Source organism: Taudactylus pleione, unplaced genomic scaffold (assembly GCF_031769625.1).
Source record: "Taudactylus pleione unplaced genomic scaffold, aTauple2 ptg000081l, whole genome shotgun sequence".
In the NCBI taxonomy this organism is placed as follows: domain Eukaryota; kingdom Metazoa; phylum Chordata; class Amphibia; order Anura; family Myobatrachidae; genus Taudactylus; species Taudactylus pleione.
Window position 1 is genome coordinate 3,768,124 of NW_028284483.1, and position 20,334 is coordinate 3,788,457.

The following is a 20,334-nucleotide window of genomic DNA, read 5'->3' on the forward strand; positions in this document are numbered from 1 at the left end:
AACCCCCCTGAGCTTCCTTCTCAAAGGTGTTAGCACAATTACGGCGGCCTAGCAGTCCTGGCAGTAATTCCTTCTATGGGGTTGCCACAACAGGTACAGTAGTAGATACCTGTACCGCCTAGGCCTCCTCCATGGGTAGACCTGCTTTCTACCTCAGTGCAGAATCTAGCGGCTACTTCTGCAGCTTTTCAACAATTTTTGCAAAGTGAGAGACCCCTTCTCAGTAAAACTACTAAGCGTACAGTGCTATCCTCATAGTCTACACAGCTCTCAGATTCTGAGCTGTCATCTGGGGAGGCAGAAGACGCAGATCTCTCTCTCCCGGAGTCTCATATTAAAATGAATGTACCTGCACTAGTGAGGGCTGTCAAATAAATTCTTCAGATAGAAGATGCTGAGCCCGCTCCTATAACAAAACAGTCACTTTTTAAGAGACAGAAAGTGGTTTTAGCGGAATTACATCACTCTGATCAGCTTTCTGAGCTCATGAGCGAAGCATGGAATACGCCAAGTAAAAAGTTTCAGCCCCCAAAACTCCTGGTTTCTTTTTACCCTATTCCAGCAGCTGATTGCGCTAAATGGGAAGCTCCCCAAGCAGTAGATTCCCATGTGATGCGTCTAGTTAAAAGCTAGTATCCTTCCTAAAGGACACGTGGCAACGGTCATTATTCCACCCTTTTCTTGGTTCAGAAACCCAATGGGTCTCATTGGCCAATCCACAGCCTCAAGTCTCTGAACAAGTTTATCAGGGTGCCCAGGTTTCGTATGGAAACCCTCCGCTCTATTGTCCTAGCTATGGAACCTGGGAACTTTATGGTATCTCTGGACATTCAGGACGCTTACCTACATGTACCTATAGCGCCCTCCCATCAGCGATATCTCCGGTTTGCTGTCCTACAGCAACATTTCCAATTTCGGACACTGCCCTTTGGGCTTTCTACAGTGGGTCTTTACCAAAATCATGGCAGTTATGGCAGCCCACCTGTGTCGTCAGAGAATCAGGCTCCTCCCATACCTGGAATACCTCTTGCTCTTGGCACTCTCTCCACCGCCATCTTCAGGTAACCATTGCCTTTCTATAGAGGCACAACTTGTTGATCAACTGGAAAAAGTCTTCCCTGACCCATTTACAAAGGATGGTACATGTGGGAGCTCTTCTGGATTCTCAGGTTCAGAGAACTCTCCTGACAAAAGACAAGATCTCCGCACTGCAGCAACATGTATGCAGGTTACTACACAGTCGCCGAGTGTCAATTCACTCAGCAATGAAGACCTTGAGGTCCATGATATCCACCTTCAACATGGTGGCGTTTGCTCAGTTCCACTCCAGGCTCCTACAACACCTAATCCTCTCCAGGTGGAATGGGCTGCCCCATCTGATCAGATCGCAGACGATGGTCCTCTCTATAGCATTTCCCCTGTCCCTCTCCTGGTGGTTACAGATGTCCCACTTAAAAAGGTCTTCCCTTTTGGATCCCGGAATGGGTACTTCTCACCACGGACGCAAGCTTCCGCGGGTGGGGCACAGTGACCGGCCAGCACTCCTTCCATGGATGCTGGACACCAGCCGAGACGATCTTACCAATCAACGTCCTAGAACTCAGAGCCATCTACAGAGCCCTCACTCTGGCTCAGGACATTCTTCAGGGCAGGCCAGTACAAGTACAGTCTGACAACGCCAGGGAGGCACTCTAAGTCAGTCAGCAATGGCAGAAGTGTCACGCATTCTCACATGGGCCGAACGCCATCTCCACAGTGTTCATCTCGGGATCTCAAAGGAGAGCAGATTTTCTCAGCCGTCACGACGTGCACGCTGGGGAGTGTTCTCTACACCCAGAAGTCTTTCAGCTCCTGGTGGACAAATGAGGTCTACCGGACATGGACCTCATGGCCTCACAACCACAAGCTTCCAGTGTACGGGTCCAGGACAAGGGACTCCGAAGCAGCCTTCGTCGAAGCCTTGTCAGTGAAGTCGATCTTGCATTTGCCGTATCTCTTCCCTCCAGTCTCCCTTCTTCCTAGGGTCCTTCGGAAGTTCAAGCAAGAAGAGGGCACGGCCGGTTGGTAGCTCCGGCTTGGCCCAGACGCCATTGGTATTCAGATCTTCAAAGTCTCTCCATAGACGCTCCTCTCCGACTTTTTCAACGACCGGACCTGTTGGGGAAGACAGCACGGACGATGCTTTAAGGTAAGAGCGGCTCCCTGCTTACAGGGTGCTTCGCTGCAGTGGCTGTTACAGCTGGTGTGGGGGACCACTGGCCGTGCTGACAGCGGTCAACCCAGGCCACCTGGCGCCTCCGCTAGACTACCAAATCACAGGCAATGGGACGCTTTATTAGAAGCAACCATTGCCCTGGGGGATCTGGTTCAGCAAGTGGGAGGTAGGGCTCACCCATTCAGCCCCTCCCCCGCACCCTTGGCACGCTCGCTCATCGCAGAAGCCATGCCACAGGGATTCTTCCTCCTCTCTGCCCTCCCAACTGAGACACTGAGCAGCCATTTTATCTTGTGCCTGAGTCAGTCGGTCTCTGGAGAGCAGTAAAGGGCTCCTGTCTTCCTGTATACCTATTCCCATGGGGTCAGGTTATACACTATGCAACTTCCTATCGACTGGGGTATAGATTGTTGAGCATTAACTGCCCATTAATACAGTATTGAATGTTTGTATGTGTTGATGTATTTGTTCATACATTTTATGTTTCCGTTTCTCCTGACAGTTTGGTAAATCCATCGCCTGTAAAGCCCCGCTTATTGTAGGGTGAGGACATATTCATTGCACTCCCCCTTTTATTGCACACAGTAGTTTCCTAACTGGTGTGTGTGGAGACTGCTCTGGATTGCTTATCAGGGTCTCCAAGGGCAAAGCACCTAGGGATGGGGCTGTTTCAGGGTTGTGTAACTGCAGGATGTACCTCTGTACTTTCTCCTCAGGCACCGTACCACGATCGACTCTGCGGCGTTTCGCAGATTTGCAGCAGAGCGTCGGTCAGCCATGACTTCCTCCTGGAGCCGGCCTGGATTACCTCTCTTATAGGTAAGGTTGCAGCTGGCTAAGGACTAGTCCATTTCCTCTGTGACTGTCACATAGATTGGCAACTCCAGGGCCCGCTCCCCCTACTAGTATCCCTACTGGGGCCTAGCTGGGTACCTTATAGCATTCTGCCTTAGGAGCCAGGGATGCAGCCCTTCTCGTTTTAAGCGCAGGTGCCTGCATCTTTCCAGATGAGGATGGACAGAAACTGCACTTCAGGCATGCCTCACAGCACTGGGGTCGTAAGTTTGATTCCCACTATGGCCCTAACTTGGGGGAGTTTGTATATTCTCCCTGTGCTTGCGTGGGTTTCCTCCGGGAGCTCCGGTTTGCTCCCACACTAGTCTAGATAGTGCTGCGTCCCAGTCTAAATAGTGTTGTGTTCTTGTCCGGTCATTGGAAGTTCCTCTGCCCATTGGGACACTGTCTAATATTTCAGACCTTTGTCCATTCCATACCGCAGCTAAATGTAGCGCCCTGTTTAAAGTGATAAGAGCTGTTCTTAGCTTCAAAGTTACCAGGGCCTCTAGCCACATCACTCTGAATGCGCCCAATATCGTCTTATCTTGGAAGCTAAACAGGGTCAGGTCTTGATTAGTACTTGGGAATAACAAGTGCGGTAGGTTACAGACCCCTAAGGCTAGCACTTTGGTTTTCATGCTTCTGTAGACTGTTTCTACATTCCTGTCTTTTGCGCAGTGTGTGGACCTTCTGCGGAGGGCTCGCCCTAATAGGGTTTCTTAGCTCCTTGCGACCTTCATTTTTCTACCTGCTGCGGGACGGGCATAATGAGCCTACTCCTCAGGGAATACTCACTTGGCCTGTCTAGTCAAGAACGCTGCCTTTCCTAGTCCAAATACGGCATCCCTTGGGATCCATCGGACAGGACAATACAACTTTCCTCAAAAACATCTTATATTCTGCAGACGCTATCGCGCACCCAGTCCTGACTTCTGCTTATGTAGCAAAAGCCATTGGAGGTTGGACAGATGCTCTTTAGGAGAACCTCCGCTTCGTCAGGTGAGAACATCAGGGGATGGCCTCTTATTTTGAAGAGGCATCAGTAGCTACTGGTGTCCTGACTTCCGGTGTCAACATCCTTGATTAGGCGAATTCTGTGGCATAATTTCTGATGCGCTGACTTAGACTTCAGGAACGCCATAGGGGCTCTTCTGCTTTCAGGTCATTTGCTGTGCTCCTGTTTTGGTCAGGGTGGTAGCCACAATGACGGCATCCAAGTCGACCTCCCCCCCCTTCTCTGACTTAGGTCGCAAACTTCGATTTTCGCTCCTTTCCTCTTAGGTTGGCCCTTGGACCTTCCCTTTCTCAGGGCTCCGGTTACCCAGGTCTACCACATATCCTACCTCCAGGCCTACTGACAGGCTTGTGCTTCACTAGGCAGACCTCTACCTGAGGGGTCCCACCGTAGGAGGACGACTTTTGCTGCTTCCATCACCTGGATAACGACTGCGTAGGATGCCTGAGCATGACATTTTCTTTACTGTAGCCTTTCAGGAACGGCCTTGGATCCAATTTTTTTTTTTTTTACTGGTCACGCCCTGCTAGCCTCCTAACTGGATTTTTTTTGGTCAGTCTCTTCGTTGTTCTCCTGGAATTCCTCAACAGGCTTTTTGGTGAACCAGGGAGTGTCTATCCATCATTCTGGCTCTGGGGGATCTCTGGGCCTCCTTGGTTTTTTGGGAGGCCTATTTCCAGGTTCCTATCTGGCCCAGTCACCAGAGCTTTACTCTGGCTTGCAGTGCAAGAGGCGCATTTTCATTTTCAGGCATTGCCATTTAGTCTTTCCAGAGCCCATAGACTTTTAACAAAAGTCATGAAACTGTCTCCTCAGATTTGTTTTACAGTCCCATCAGTTTCAGGCTTTACCACTTCTTCGATCTTCCCAGCGGTGTTCGCCTAAATCATTAGAGTTATGGCTGTCCTTTTGAGATCCCGGCATTTGACTATAATTACTTACCCTTCAGCCCTGGTAAGGAGGCAAACCAATTAGATCATAGGGTGGACGGTTCAGCCATCGCAGCGGTGTTCATTGCAGCAGTAAAGAACCAGGAAACAGATTTTTTTTTTTTTTTTTTTTTATCAGGAGGCAGAACATTCACCCTGAAGTATGGTACCTTTACCTGGAAGTCTTCCAGCAGATTGTGAACAGTGATCGCTCTGAGCGAAAAAAATGTATGGGTCCCAGGGGAGCCTAATCCACTTTTTCTGGGTCCCATCATATATTATGGTACAATGCTAGAGGCAGGGAGCAGTAAAGCTGCATATATAGACAAGGAGAAGTGGGGGTAGGGGGAATAAGGGCAGGCTGGGAGGGGGTAAGTGCAGACAGTAGATGGGGCAGTGCTGGGGGGCAAGGATGAAACTAGGGGCAGACAGTGCTAGGGGTAAGGTTAGAATTCAGCTGGGGTAGCATTGGAGCAAGGAGGGGGTTAGGGGCAGGCAGTGCTGTGGGAGTAGGTAGATAGTGGCTAGGGCAGTACTGGGGGGCAAGGATGGGGTTAGGGGTAGGGAGGGAGTAAGGGTAGGTAGTAGCTGAGGCAAGCAGGTGCTTAGGGACAGGCAGCTCTGGGGGTAAGGAGGAGTTAAGAGTAGATAGTAGCTGGGGCAAAAAGGGGCTTAAGCATAGACAGTACTATTGGCAGTGCTATCTTAATACTGCTGACTGAGCCTCCCAGTATATACCAAGCCCAGTTAATTTCATTGAGGCCTGCAGGCACAGGTAATGCACATTAAAGCATGTAGCGCGTAAAAATGCGCTATAGCGCGTCTTTTGCGAACCCTGGTGAACAGGTGGTGTCAGTCAGATGTCAACATGATGGCAGCAATGTTGGAACATGAGGTGGTGAGCTTATTCTTTAGTGAAAGGGAACCGAAGATGTTATTTGTAGATGCCATGTTGGTACCTTTGGACTACAGTCTGCTTTGACCTTTCCCTCTGGTGGTAATGCTTCCGAATCTCCATAGCCAGGAGACTTATGGGGACTGGAGAACTTATAGGTCTTCTTTTACATTCTTTTTTTTAAGACAGGGCTGTTCTTTCGGCAAAGCCTTTCTTTCAGGACATTGTTATCCCAGCTTAGAGCAGGGTAAGGCTCTGGAAGAAAGTGGCTTTCTTCAGTTACTGGACGTGGTCAAAGGGCCTTGGGGAGCTGTCATCTGGTCTTTGTTACAAACACACTCTCTGAGCATACCCCCCTAAGGACAGCGTTGGGTTGTCCTCACTGTTACATGTTTAAAAGATAAACTATGGTTTCTATACTTACATTAAATGCTTTTCTCTGATTCTTTCCGCCCTTTGTACGCTTGTTCTTGTTTCTATTCCTATTGTTAAAGATCCTTGTTCTCTCTTACTTTCCCTCTCCCTCCTTCTGTTTTTTTTTCTCGGAGCCGGCAGCCTATGGAGAAAATATTTTTTAAGCTGCCCAACTCATGTACTGGGCCTCCGTACTCCAGTGTTCAGTGTCCTCCATGCTGCCGTGTTCAGTGTCCTCCATGCTGCCGTGTTCGGTGTCCTCCATGCTGCCGTGTTCAGTGTCCTCCGTGCTGCCGTGTTCAGTGTCCTCCGTGCTGCCGTGTTCAGTGTCCTCCGTGCTGCCGTGTTCAGTGTCCTCCGTGCTGCCGTGTTCAGTGTCCTCCGTGCTGCCGTGTTCAGTGTCCTCCGTGCTGCCGTGTTCAGTGTCCTCCGTGCTGCCGTGTTCAGTGTCCTCCGTGCTGCCGTGTTCAGTGTCCTCCGTGCTGCCGTGTTCAGTGTCCTCCGTGCTGCCGTGTTCAGTGTCCTCCGTGCTGCCGTGTTCAGTGTCCTCCGTGCTGCCGTGTTCAGTGTCCTCCGTGCTGCCGTGTTCAGTGTCCTCCGTGCTGCCGTGTTCAGTGTCCTCCGTGCTGCCGTGTTCAGTGTCCTCCGTGCTGCCGTGTTCAGTGTCCTCCGTGCTGCCGTGTTCAGTGTCCTCCGTGCTGCCGTGTTCAGTGTCCTCCGTGCTGCCGTGTTCAGTGTCCTCCGTGCTGCCGTGTTCAGTGTCCTCCGTGCTGCCGTGTTCAGTGTCCTCCGTGCTGCCGTGTTCAGTGTCCTCCGTGCTGCCGTGTTCAGTGTCCTCCGTGCTGCCGTGTTCAGTGTCCTCCGTGCTGCCGTGTTCAGTGTCCTCCGTGCTGCCGTGTTCAGTGTCCTCCGTGCTGCCGTGTTCAGTGTCCTCCGTGCTGCCGTGTTCAGTGTCCTCCGTGCTGCCGTGTTCAGTGTCCTCCGTGCTGCCGTGTTCAGTGTCCTCCGTGCTGCCGTGTTCAGTGTCCTCCGTGCTGCCGTGTTCAGTGTCCTCCGTGCTGCCGTGTTCAGTGTCCTCCGTGCTGCCGTGTTCAGTGTCCTCCGTGCTGCCGTGTTCAGTGTCCTCCGTGCTGCCGTGTTCAGTGTCCTCCGTGCTGCCGTGTTCAGTGTCCTCCGTGCTGCCGTGTTCAGTGTCCTCCGTGCTGCCGTGTTCAGTGTCCTCCGTGCTGCCGTGTTCAGTGTCCTCCGTGCTGCCGTGTTCAGTGTCCTCCGTGCTGCCGTGTTCAGTGTCCTCCGTGCTGCCGTGTTCAGTGTCCTCCGTGCTGCCGTGTTCAGTGTCCTCCGTGCTGCCGTGTTCAGTGTCCTCCGTGCTGCCGTGTTCAGTGTCCTCCGTGCTGCCGTGTTCAGTGTCCTCCGTGCTCCAGTGTTCAGTGTCCTCCGTGCTCCAGTGTTCAGTGTCCTCCGTGCTCCAGTGTTCAGTGTCCTCCGTGCTCCAGTGTTCAGTGTCCTCCGTGCTGCCGTGTTCAGTGTCCTCCGTGCTCCAGTGTTCAGTGTCCTCCGTGCTCCAGTGTTCAGTGTCCTCCGTGCTCCAGTGTTCAGTGTCCTCCGTGCTCCAGTGTTCAGTGTCCTCCGTGCTCCAGTGTTCAGTGTCCTCCGTGCTCCAGTGTTCAGTGTCCTCCATGCTCCAGTGTTCAGTGTCCTCCACTTGGTTAAAGGAAAAGGAAGTACAAGTATGAAAAATCTTGTTTTTTACATAAAGTGTTGTGTATTTTAGGAGGTAATTACTGTTATTTTTTTGTATATTTTGTATAGTATGATAAGATTTAGCTCTATAGTTCATGGTAGCGCACACGGCTTGTGATGAGTTCTCTCTTTCCAACATATTTCAGATAAGTGTCACTAAATCAGGACCACTTTACAATCTCCACATGATTTCTCCATTCATATAGTGTAATATTGGGCTCTTCCTATAAACACTTTATCAGTACTGCATTACTTTGATCCATTGGTTTCATATCAACAGTCACCTAGAGAAAGAAGTCTGTGCGATTGAAGCCCAGCTGTCTAACATCCAGCAGCGAGTACGTGAAATGGACGGTGACGTCCGGGGAAATGAAGTCTTTTTGCGCCAGCATCATGATACAAAAAAAAGGATACAGGTGAGTTATACTCTACATGCTGTATCAATGATTAGCAGGGTCCCATATGCTTTGTCTGTAATGCAAATGAAATTAGCCAGTGGTTTTCCCAGGCGCACATATTCAACAATATTTCAAAATACTCAAGTGATTGTTGAGAAAGGGTTGGTTGGGTTCCAAGTTTGGTTAGTTCTACCCTTAAGAGATGGGTCTATTCTAAGGGGGAATTCAATTGTTTTGTTGACGCCCATTACATTAGGGCGCGAGTGCAGCGTGTGTTCACACAGAAGCTCCGGGTTTAACCACGCAAATCTGCTAAACCTGTCTAAAGTACTGATTTGGACACCCAAAGTATTGACTTGTTGCAAATTTCTTCTCACAACCTTAATAAATTTAATTGCCCCCTAATAATCAATTTAATCAATGTTGCTATGGGCAACATCACTTTTAAAACTCACTTCTAAAAACTCTCACTTTAGTAAATTTACCCCTAAATATAAAATTGTGCACAGCAAATTGGACCTGTCTTTAGCCTCAATCTTAAGTCTGCCTTAGATCTTATATACCAATATTCCATTTTCCCCAGTGGCAGGAGGTGATGAACATGCTGGATTATTTCTCAAAGAAAGCGGTGGAGAGGCTTTTGTAGGCTGATGGTCAGAAATGCCTTTCATATTGTCCTGGGACATAATTTTGGTGCTGTGCTCAAAAGGGTGCAGCACATTTCACATTGTTTTGGACCTAAAAGCCTTCAATCATCTTCAGACAACTTGCTTTCAGTTTCAGGCACCTCCGATTAGCCAGTTGTCATCATTGTTTCCTTACTCAGGTCATAGCGGCTGAAGCCGGTGGGTCAAGGTCATCCCCCCATCTGGACAATTCGGTTTGATGTTCAACATCTCAAGTTGACTGTCCAGAACCTAGAAAGCCATTGCTGAATTACAAACAGATTGAAGTAGTCGCTGACCTCATTGTTTTTGCTTTACCACAGAAAGTATTCTTTCACCAAAGTAAGAGCCACTGTATGGAATAGCTAAATCTTTCCTATCCTGACAAACTCTGCACAGTGACCAAATTGTGGCCCTGGGCACCTAGAAGTCACTTTGCGATCAAGGTTCAATGCCACCCCAGTGCCTTACATGAATCTCAGGACACGGAGATGGAAACTTCTTGAATCATATCAAGAATCTACATCCATATAGACAACTTGGAGCTTTATTTGCTTCTCGGTGGGTTGCAGGTGAAAATTTAAAATTGCACCTGCAGCCAGTATAAAGCGGCTGCTTCGTAAATAAAGCACTAAGGGGTCTATTTACTAAGCATTGTTGGGAGACAGAGTGAAAAGTGATAAGGTGCCAGCCAATCAGCTCCCAACTGCCATCTCACAGGCTGTGTTTGAAAAATGACAGTTGGGAGCTGATTGGCTGGCACCTTATCACTTTCTTATCACTTTTCACTCTGTCTCCTAACACTGCTTAGTAACTAGACCCCTAAGATTTGTAGAGCTCTTTTGCTGTTTTGTGGGCATTTGTGATTCACCAGAGAGAAATCCACTGGTTTAGGACTACAATCAAAGGCTCCCTTTCCGCAGTGCCACGTTGCGGAGCATATTTTACCAATGTGCCATTGCTGTTTATTCTGACCGTTCACACCCAAGATCTCGGATACCATGAATTGTTTGAAAAATATTTTTTTATTATGTATTCATTGGTCATGGGCCTAGCCTAGCCAATGTGTTCCTGCGACTCTCTGATTACTTTGTATACCAGCCACGGCTGTACCTTGATCAACCCTCTTTCTAAATAGAACAGCACTGTGTGGTAGGCATATTGTCCTACGTATGCAAGACATTTTAAGTATTTGATAGTTTTTTTACTTTGAGAGTCTCCTTCTATAGATCCAGTGGAGGTTGCTTGCTTGGAGCTAGTCTGTTTCCTTCCCTTATGCTTCCTCACCTGGGAAAAATGTTACTTCCCTTGTTCTTCGTTAGGAAGCCACTCTGTGGGCGTGCCGAAGCCAGTGGTTGCGTCCTTGGACGCAGCGTCACTGACCCAGTCAGGGGTGAAAACAACGGCCATCCAGTGTAACTTGAAGGTTTCTTAGATGTCCAATGGTCATGCAGTTGATCCGATAATTGCGTCTTCAGACGCAGCAGCAGAGAAGCTGGCAGAGGGCGTCTTATTACTTAAAATGCCTCCTGCAGCTTTTGCGTATTGTTGCACAGCCGCTGGGACTTTGCAGCGACTGTGCTGCAGCGTTCATCTCTGAATCAGGTGCTGAGTACTTACGATTAGGGTTTTGTGGACACACAGTAATTGGTATAAAGTAGCAGACTAAGCATAACAATGGTGGAGTACCTTTTTAATACCCCTTTGCATACTCTCTCCTGAATTTTGTGTCTTAAGCATCAATAATGTAGTAAGTATTTAGGGTTAGTATCTGTGTCGCAAAATAATTGGTAGAAGGTAGCAGATTAAGACACATTTCAATATAAAGCCGCATGATGCGGTTATGTTGCAAAGTCCAACAACGTGGCTGTTTGGTGCTAATTGAGGATGGATGTATGTGGACACCATCTGTACACAACTCCCAGGTGTACGAGTTGTCGTAAGTTCTTGAGCGTATGGATGGCTCAGGCTCTTCAATGATGAGCAGGGTCCCTTAACACATAAAATTATTTTATATGAACGTATTTGGGGCACAATGCTCACCTTGGGGTATAGAGGTTGCTGAGCAGGATTGTTTGTAATGTAGCTCATACCCTCTCTAGCTCCCCAATGCAATAGGCTCCTTATTTCTTCCAAAGCTCCCAGGATAGGACTGAGAGAAAGAATCGGACAGTAACACAGAGCTATCCGTTCAGGACTCAATGCCACAGCGGGCTTGGTAGGGGGGCGACCTGGTAGGGGACCCCACAACATTAACCCGCAGTGATGTAATCCTGTCTGGACACAAACCAAAGTATTCCACCTGGATCATCATTAAGCATAAAACCCCCAATCCCGTACCTTTATGTTAAAACTGGAGTTGGAAGGGGAACCTATGCCCAGAGTTCCTGCAGTGAATTTGGGTGACCCTGGCTCTGCTAGGGTTAAAGGACTGAAACAACTTACAGATGGGAAACCACTCCTAATGAGGATCCACCAATGTGGGAAGGATAGAAGTAAATCTGTTGCCTTTCTCCCTAGAACGCCAACTGTGTCTGTTAGAGTTCTGACTGGGGATAAGACGGCAGCTTCCTAGTGCATTCCATGCGTGCAGGTTGTTACCGGTAGCGGTCCTCTGTCACCCACCCGGCACTGTAGCGCTAGATGAAGGTGTCACATAGAAGAATAGATGTAGAATATACAGTATATTACAGCAGTATGGATAATCACAAGAAAGTCAGTTCCTCCTCTGAAGAAAGGTAATAAACTAAGGTGTTCCCCAAATAACATTACTTATAATCTTACTGTATGTAGGTCAGGTCTGCAGAGTTGTTTCCTGTCCTTGTAATCACCATGGAGGTACCAGGCGTACTGTGACCGCCCATGGAACCACCTAATGGATAGAGGGTACAGCTATATTGCAGCAGGGTCTGGTCACTTCTCTATACTCTCTGTGGATAATGGAAACGACTCTGACATTTCTCAGTGTGTGTATCGGAGAGTGACAATCCCATCTAGCTCCTCATTTGCAGCAAAGGGAATTTTCTCTGTTAATTGAAAATGATCTTCAATGCAGTGATTTTCTCTGTCAGAGAATGATTAGTCCTCTCCGTCTCTGTGACTTCAACAGACGTTATCCTGGAAATTGCATAGCACATCTATAGTAGGCATAATACAGTGCCCCCTAGCGTTGTATACTGTAACTAGTCTTTTTTTTTTTTATTCATTTACAAACCATAGATAAACTGAGGGAGATTAAAAACATTGATGTAGAGGTTGCTGGCTGTAATTGGAGGGGAATATATACTACTTTCAGATTTTTGACATAAAAAGAATAAAACAAGATGTAATGTGGGCGCTATATACTGCATGATTTTTCTACATCGTAGCCTGAAGTTCCCGTTGTTATGCGTTTTCTTTTACACTTGCAGATGAAGCTCAGAGAAGTACGTACTCGGATAACAGATCTGGAGAATGTGGAGGAGCAGCCGTCTATTGACATTTCCACCTTGGTAAGATGCTCTTCATTATATTTCACCCATTGCTGTCATGGATTTTGTCTCCTTTAACCTGGTAAAAACCAAATTCATACCAACTGTGATTTTCTCTCGGCTCTGGCAGGGAGGCCTCTCTTGGCCCCCACAGAGCTGGTCTGGTAGCCTCTCTAGGCCGCCCTGACACTCCCTCTTCCTCCCATCTCTCTCACCTCCCCCTCTTAATCCCATATCTCATACCTCCTCCTCTTCCTCCCATCTCTCTCACTTCCTCCCATCTCTCTCACCTCCTCTTCCTCCCATCTCTCTCACCTCCTCCTCTTCCTCCCATCTCTCTCACCTTCTCCTCTTCCTCCCAACTCTTTCACCTCCCCCTCTTCCTCCCAACTCTTTCACCTCCCCCTCTTCCTCCCAATTCTCTCTCTTCCTCCCAATTCTCTCTCTTCCTCCCAACTATCTCACCTCCCCCTCTTCCTCCCAACTATCTCACCTCCCCCTCTTCCTCCCAACTATCTCACCTCCCCCTCTTCCTCCCAACTATCTCACCTCCCCCTCTTCCTCCCAACTATCTCACCTCCCGCTCTTCCTCCCAACTATCTCACCTCCCCCTCTTCCTCCCAACTATCTCACCTCCCCCTCTTTCTCCTAATTCTCTCACCTCTCCCTCTTCCTTCCAATTCTCTCACCTCTCCCTCTTCCTCCCAATTCTCTCACCTCCCCCTCTTCCTCCCAACTCTCACCTCTCCCTCTTCCTCCCAACTCTCTCACCTCTCCCTCTTCCTCCCAACTCTCTCACCTCTACCTCTTCCTCCCAACTCTCTCACCTCTACCTCTTCCTCCCAAGTCTCTCACCTCCCCCTCTTCCTTCCATCACTCTCACCTCATCTTCCTCCCAACTATCTCACCTCCCCCTCTTCCTCTCAACTCTCACCTCTCCGTCTTCCTCCCAACTATCTTACCTCCCCCTCTTCCTCCCAATTCTCTCACCTCTCCCTCTTCCTCCCAATTCTCTCACCTCTTCCTCCCAATTCTCTCACCTCCCCCTCTTCCTCCCCATTCTCTCACCTCCCCCTCTTCCTCCCAACTCTCACCTCTCCCTCTTCCTCCCAACTATCTCACCTCCCCCTCTTCCTCCCAACTATCTCACCTCCCCCTCTTCCTCCCAATTCTCTCACCTCCCCCTCTTCCTCCCAATTCTCTCACCTCCCCCTCTTCCTCCCAATTCTCTCACCTCTCCCTCTTCCTCCCAATTCTCTCACCTCTCCCTCTTCCTCCCAATTCTCTCACCTCTCCCTCTTCCTCTCAATTCTCTCACCTCTCCCTCTTCCTCCCAATTCTCTCCCTCTTCCTCCCAATTCTCTCACCTCTCCCTCCCAACTCTCACCTCCCCCTCTTCCTCCCATCTCTCTCACCTCCCCCTCTTCCTCCCAGCTATCTCACCTCCTCCCATCTCTCACCTCCTCTTCCTCCCATCTCTCTCACCTCCTCCTCTTCCTCCCATCTCTCACCTTCTCCTTTTCCTCCCAACTATCTCACCTCCCCCTCTTCCTCCCAATTCTCTCTTCCTCCCAATTCTCTCTCTTCCTCCCAACTATCTCACGTCCCCCTCTTCCTCCCAACTATCTCACCTCCCCTCTTCCTCCCAACTATCTCACCTCCCCTCTTCCTCCCAACTATCTCACCTCCCCCTCTTCCTCCCAACTATCTCACCTCCCCTCTTCCTCCCAACTATCTCACCCCTCCCTCTTCCTCCCAATTCTCTCTCTTCCTCCCAATTCTCTCTCTTCCTCCCAACTATCTCACCTCCCCCTCTTCCTCCCAACTATCTCACCTCCCCTCTTCCTCCCAACTATCTCACCCCCCCTCTTCCTCCCAACTATCTCACCTCCCCTCTTCCTCCCAACTATCTCACCCCTCCCTCTTCCTCCCAATTCTCTCTCTTCCTCCCTCTTCCTCCCAACTATCTCACCTCCCCCTCTTCCTCCCAACTATCTCACCTCCCCCTCTTCCTCCCAACTATCTCACCTCCCCCTCTTCCTCCCATCTCTCTCACCTCTCCCTCTTCCTCCCAATTCTCTCCCTCTTCCTCCCAACTCTCACCTCCCCCTCTTCCTCCCATCTCTTTCACCTCCCCCTCTTCCTCCCATCTCTCTCACCTCCCCCTCTTCCTCCCAGCTATCTCACCTCCCCCTCTTACTCCCAATTCTCTCACCTCTCCCTCTTCCTCCCAATTCTCTCACCTCTCCCTCTTTCTCCCAATTCTCTCACCTCTCCCTCTTCCTCCCAATTCTCTCACCTCCCCCTCTTCCTCACATCTCTCTCACCTCCCCCTCTTCCTCCCAACTATCTCACCTCCCCCTCTTCCTCCCAACTATCTCACCTCCCCCTCTTCCTCCCAACTATCTCACCTCCCCCTCTTCCTCCCATCTCTCTCCTCCCCCTCTTCCTCACATCTCTCACCTCCCCCTCTTCCTCCCAATTCTCTCACCTCCCCCTCTTCCTCCCAATTCTCTCACCTCCCCCTCTTCCTCCCAATTCTCTCACCTCCCCCTCTTTCTCCCAATTCTCTCACCTCTCCCTCTTCCTCCCAATTCTCTCACCTCTCCCTCTTCCTCCCAATTCTCTCACCTCTCCCTCTTCCTCCCAATTCTCTCACCTCTCCCTCCCAACTCTCACCTCCCCCTCTTCCTCCCATCTCTCTCACCTCCCCCTCTTCCTCCCAGCTATCTCACCTCCCCCTCTTCCTCCCAGCTATCTCACCTCCCCCTCTTCCTCCCAATTCTCTCACCTCTCCCTCTTCCTCCCAATTCTCTCACCTCCCGTTCTTCCTCACATCTCTCTCACCTCCCAACTATCTCACCTCCCCCTCTTCCTCCCAATTCTCTCACCTCTCCCTCTTCCTCCCAATTCTCTCACTTCTCCCTCTTCCTCCCAATTCTCACCTCCCCCTCTTCCTCACATCTCTCACCTCCCCCTCTTCCTCACATCTCTCACCTCCCCCTCTTCCTCACATCTCTCACCTCTCCCTCTTCCTCCCAATTCTCTCACCTCTCCCTCTTCCTCCCAATTCTCTCACCTCTCCCTCCCAACTCTCACCTCCCCCTCTTCCTCCCATCTCTCTCCTCCCCCTCTTCCTCCCATCTCTCTCACCTCTCCGTCTTCCTCCCAACTATCTCACCTCCCCCTCTTCCTCCCAATTCTCTCACCTCTCCCTCTTCCTCCCAACTCTCACCTCTCCCTCTTCCTCCCAATTCTCTCACTTCTCCCTCTTCCTCCCAATTCTCACCTCCCCCTCTTCCTCACATCTCTCACCTCCCCCTCTTCCTCACATCTCTCACCTCCCCCTCTTCCTCACATCTCTCACCTCCCCCTCTTCCTCCCATCTCTCTCACCTCCCAACTATCTCACCTCCCCCTCTTCCTCCCAATTCTCTCACCTCTCCCTCTTCCTGCCAACTATCTCACCTCCCCCTCTTCCTCCCAACTATCTCACCTCCCCTCTTCCTCCCAACTATCTCACCCCTCCCTCTTCCTCCCAATTCTCTCTCTTCCTCCCAATTCTCTCTCTTCCTCCCAACTATCTCACCTCCCCCTCTTCCTCCCAACTATCTCACCTCCCCTCTTCCTCTCAACTATCTCACCCCCCCTCTTCCTCCCAACTATCTCACCTCCCCTCTTCCTCCCAACTATCTCACCCCTCCCTCTTCCTCCCAATTCTCTCTCTTCCTCCCAATTCTCTCTCTTCCTCCCAACTATCTCACCTCCCCCTCTTCCTCCCAACTATCTCACCCCCCCTCTTCCTCCCAACTATCTCACCTCCCCCTCTTCCTCCCAACTATCTCACCTCCCCCTCTTCCTCCCAACTATCTCACCTCCCCTCTTCCTCCCAACTATCTCACCCCTCCCTCTTCCTCCCAATTCTCTCTCTTCCTCCCAATTCTCTCTCTTCCTCCCAACTATCTCACCTCCCCCTCTTCCTCCCAACTATCTCACCTCCCCTCTTCCTCCCAACTATCTCACCTCTTCCTCCCAATTCTCTCTCTTCCTCCCAACTATCTCACCTCCCCCTCTTCCTCCCAACTATCTCACCTCCCCCTCTTCCTCCCAACTATCTCACCTCCCCCTCTTCCTCCCAACTATCTCACCTCCCCCTCTTCCTCCCAACTATCTCACCTCCCCCTCTTCCTCCCAACTATCTCACCTCCCCCTCTTCCTCCCAACTATCTCACCTCCCCCTCTTCCTCCCATCTCTCTCACCTCTCCCTCTTCCTCCCAACTCTCACCTCCCCCTCTTCCTCCCATCTCTTTCACCTCCCCCTCTTCCTCCCATCTCTTTCACCTCCCCCTCTTCCTCCCATCTCTCTCACCTCCCCCTCTTCCTCCCAGCTATCTCACCTCCCCCTCTTACTCCCAATTCTCTCACCTCTCCCTCTTCCTCCCAATTCTCTCACCTCTCCCTCTTCCTCCCAATTCTCTCACCTCCCCCTCTTCCTCACATCTCTCTCACCTCCCCCTCTTCCTCACATCTCTCTCACCTCCCCCTCTTCCTCCCAACTATCTCACCTCCCCCTCTTCCTCCCAACTATCTCACCTCCCCCTCTTCCTCCCATCTCTCTCCTCCCCCTCTTCCTCACATCTCTCTCACCTCTACGTCTTCCTCCCGATTCTCTCACCTCCCCCTCTTCCTCCCAATTCTCTCACCTCCCCCTCTTCCTCCCAATTCTCTCACCTCCCCCTCTTTCTCCCAATTCTCTCACCTCTCCCTCTTCCTCCCAATTCTCTCACCTCTCCCTCTTCCTCCCAATTCTCTCACCTATCCCTCTTCCTCCCAATTCTCTCACCTCTCCCTCCCAACTCTCACCTCCCCCTCTTCCTCCCATCTCTCTCACCTCCCCCTCTTCCTCCCAGCTATCTCACCTCCCCCTCTTCCTCCCAATTCTCTCACCTCTCCCTCTTCCTCCCAATTCTCTCACCTCCCGTTCTTCCTCACATCTCTCTCACCTCCCAACTATCTCACCTCCCCCTCTTCCTCCCAATTCTCTCACCTCTCCCTCTTCCTCCCAATTCTCACCTCCCCCTCTTCCTCACATCTCTCACCTCCCCCTCTTCCTCACATCTCTCACCTCCCCCTCTTCCTCACATCTCTCACCTCCCCCTCTTCCTCACATCTCTCACCTCTCCCTCTTCCTCCCAATTCTCTCACCTCTCCCTCTTCCTCCCAATTCTCTCACCTCTCCCTCCCAACTCTCACCTCCCCCTCTTCCTCCCATCTCTCTCCTCCCCCTCTTCCTCCCATCTCTCTCACCTCTCCGTCTTCCTCCCAACTATCTCACCTCCCCCTCTTCCTCCCAATTCTCTCACCTCTCCCTCTTCCTCCCAACTCTCACCTCTCCCTCTTCCTCCCAATTCTCTCACTTCTCCCTCTTCCTCCCAATTCTCACCTCCCCCTCTTCCTCACATCTCTCACCTCCCCCTCTTCCTCACATCTCTCACCTCCCCCTCTTCCTCCCATCTCTCTCCTCCCCCTCTTCCTCCCATCTCTCTCACCTCCCAACTATCTCACCTCCCCCTCTTCCTCCCAATTCTCTCACCTCTCCCTCTTCCTGCCAACTATCTCACCTCCCCCTCTTCCTCCCAACTATCTCACCTCCCCTCTTCCTCCCAACTATCTCACCCCTCCCTCTTCCTCCCAATTCTCTCTCTTCCTCCCAATTCTCTCTCTTCCTCCCAACTATCTCACCTCCCCCTCTTCCTCCCAACTATCTCACCTCCCCTCTTCCTCCCAACTATCTCACCCCCCCTCTTCCTCCCAACTATCTCACCTCCCCTCTTCCTCCCAACTATCTCACCCCTCCCTCTTCCTCCCAATTCTCTCTCTTCCTCCCTCTTCCTGCCAACTATCTCACTCCCCCTCTTCCTCCCAACTATCTCACTCCCCCTCTTCCTCCCAACTCTCTCACCTCCCCCTCTTCCTCCCAATTCTCTCACCTCTCCCTCTTCCTCCCAATTCTCTCACCTCCCCCTCTTCCTCCCAATTCTCTCACCTCCCCCTCTTCCTCCCAATTCTCTCACCTCTCCCTCTTCCTCCCAATTCTCTCACCTCCCCCTCTTCCTCCATATTCTCTCACCTCCCCCTCTTCCTCCCAATTCTCTCACCTCTCCCTCTTCCTCCCAATTCTCTCACCTCTCCCTCTTCCTCCCAATTCTCTCACCTCTCCCAATTCTCTCACCTCTCCCTCTTCCTCCCACCTCTCCCTCCCAATTCTCTCAGAGGAATTGGGTGAGGGCTTTGTAAGCGAGTGTAAGAACCTTGAATTGGGTACTGAAGGGGAAGGGGGAGCCTGTGTAGGGCTTGTAGGAGAGGGGAGGCAGATGTAGAAAGTTTGGAGAGGTAGATGAGAGGAGCAGCAGCATTGAGAACAGATTGGAGTGGAGAGAGGTGGGAGTCAGGGAGGCCAGATAAGAGGATGTTACAATAGTTTAAACTGGAGATGACCAGTCAGTGGATGAGGGTCTTAGTTGCCTCCAGGGCAAGTAGAACCTATTAATTATTCAGATTTCCTTATGTACATTTTTCTTAAGGTCATCCCAAAACAAGCTTTTCTACTTCTGGGTCCATAGCCTCCCACAGGGAGACCTTGGGTATAGGTGATGCAGAGTCATCCGGGCACCTTACGCAGTAAATTTTTCTCCCAGGATGCACTTGGGTCTCGGTCTCGCTCGCTCGCTCGCTCTCTCTCTCTCTCTCTCTCTCTCTCTCTCTCTCTCTCTCTATTTATATATATATTTATTATATATGAAGATTTTTTTTATTTGAAAAGATAATTTCTTCTAGAACGGACAGTCCAGGGGAAGTCTTCGCGCTGCCGCTCTGTCACCCCGCCGACGCCGGTATTGATGCTGGGATTTTGGCTAGCAGAGACCCCGGAGGATCCCTGAACTGCGGCCACACGCTACAGGGATTCAAGAGGTAAGTGGTGTGTCACCACGGTGGTGACACGCCGAGACGCGGTCCTTTTACCCCAGGGCTAGCGACTCCCTTGGATTACAGCAAGTGGAGCCAGGCACTGAGTCCTGCGCTTCCACTAAACCACCAGGGACGGCTTGTCTGCCTTCTGCTCCTGCTCCCGCAGGGGGCCCCAGGTAAGTTTCCAACTCAGTCCTTTCCTAGGCAGTCAACCTCCTCAAAAAATCTACCAAGCCCTAGAAACAGGCTTGGAGTACGAGACGTGCCTGACGGGGCGGGCCTCTCCCTGGGAGATCCCAGGGTGGGAGGCCGACTTATTCAGTTCGCCCAAAACTTGTGTCAGACTACTACAGACACCTGGGTGAGAGAAGTGGTCTCTCAGGGGTACGCCCTCTCCCTCTGCAGTCGGCCTCCCCATCAGTTCTTCTGCACAGGCCTCCTGTCCGACAAGGCTTTGGCTATTCAGGAGGCAGTACAGTCCTTGCTTCAGGCAGAAGTTATTGTACCGGTTCCGTAAACCAAGAGGGGGACGGTTATTGTTCCAGTCTTTTTCTGGTTCGAAAACCGAACGAATCCCACCGACCTATCCTCAGTCTCAAGTCCCTGAACAAATTCCTCAGGGTGCTTCGGTTCAGGATGGAAACCGTACGCTCGATCATACTGGCTATGGAACCTGGGGATTTTATGGTGTCGCTGGATATTCAGGATGCCTACCTGCATATCCCGATTGCTTCAGCTCACCAGCATTTTCTTAGGTTTGCTGTGTCACAACAGCATTTCGAGT

The 20,334-nt window shown here is 50.8% G+C and overlaps 1 protein-coding gene across 1 annotated transcript in view; it reads left to right on the forward strand.

Annotated features, from left to right (window-relative positions):
• SMC6 (structural maintenance of chromosomes 6) overlaps positions 1-20,334 on the forward strand; it is a 166,428-nt gene that overhangs the window by 101,089 nt on the left and 45,005 nt on the right. Inside the window, exons 18-19 of the mRNA XM_088468145.1 lie at positions 8,329-8,464; positions 12,522-12,602. Of these exons, the coding sequence (XP_088324271.1) occupies positions 8,329-8,464; positions 12,522-12,602 (217 nt within the window). The remainder of the gene's footprint in view (positions 1-8,328; positions 8,465-12,521; positions 12,603-20,334) is intronic.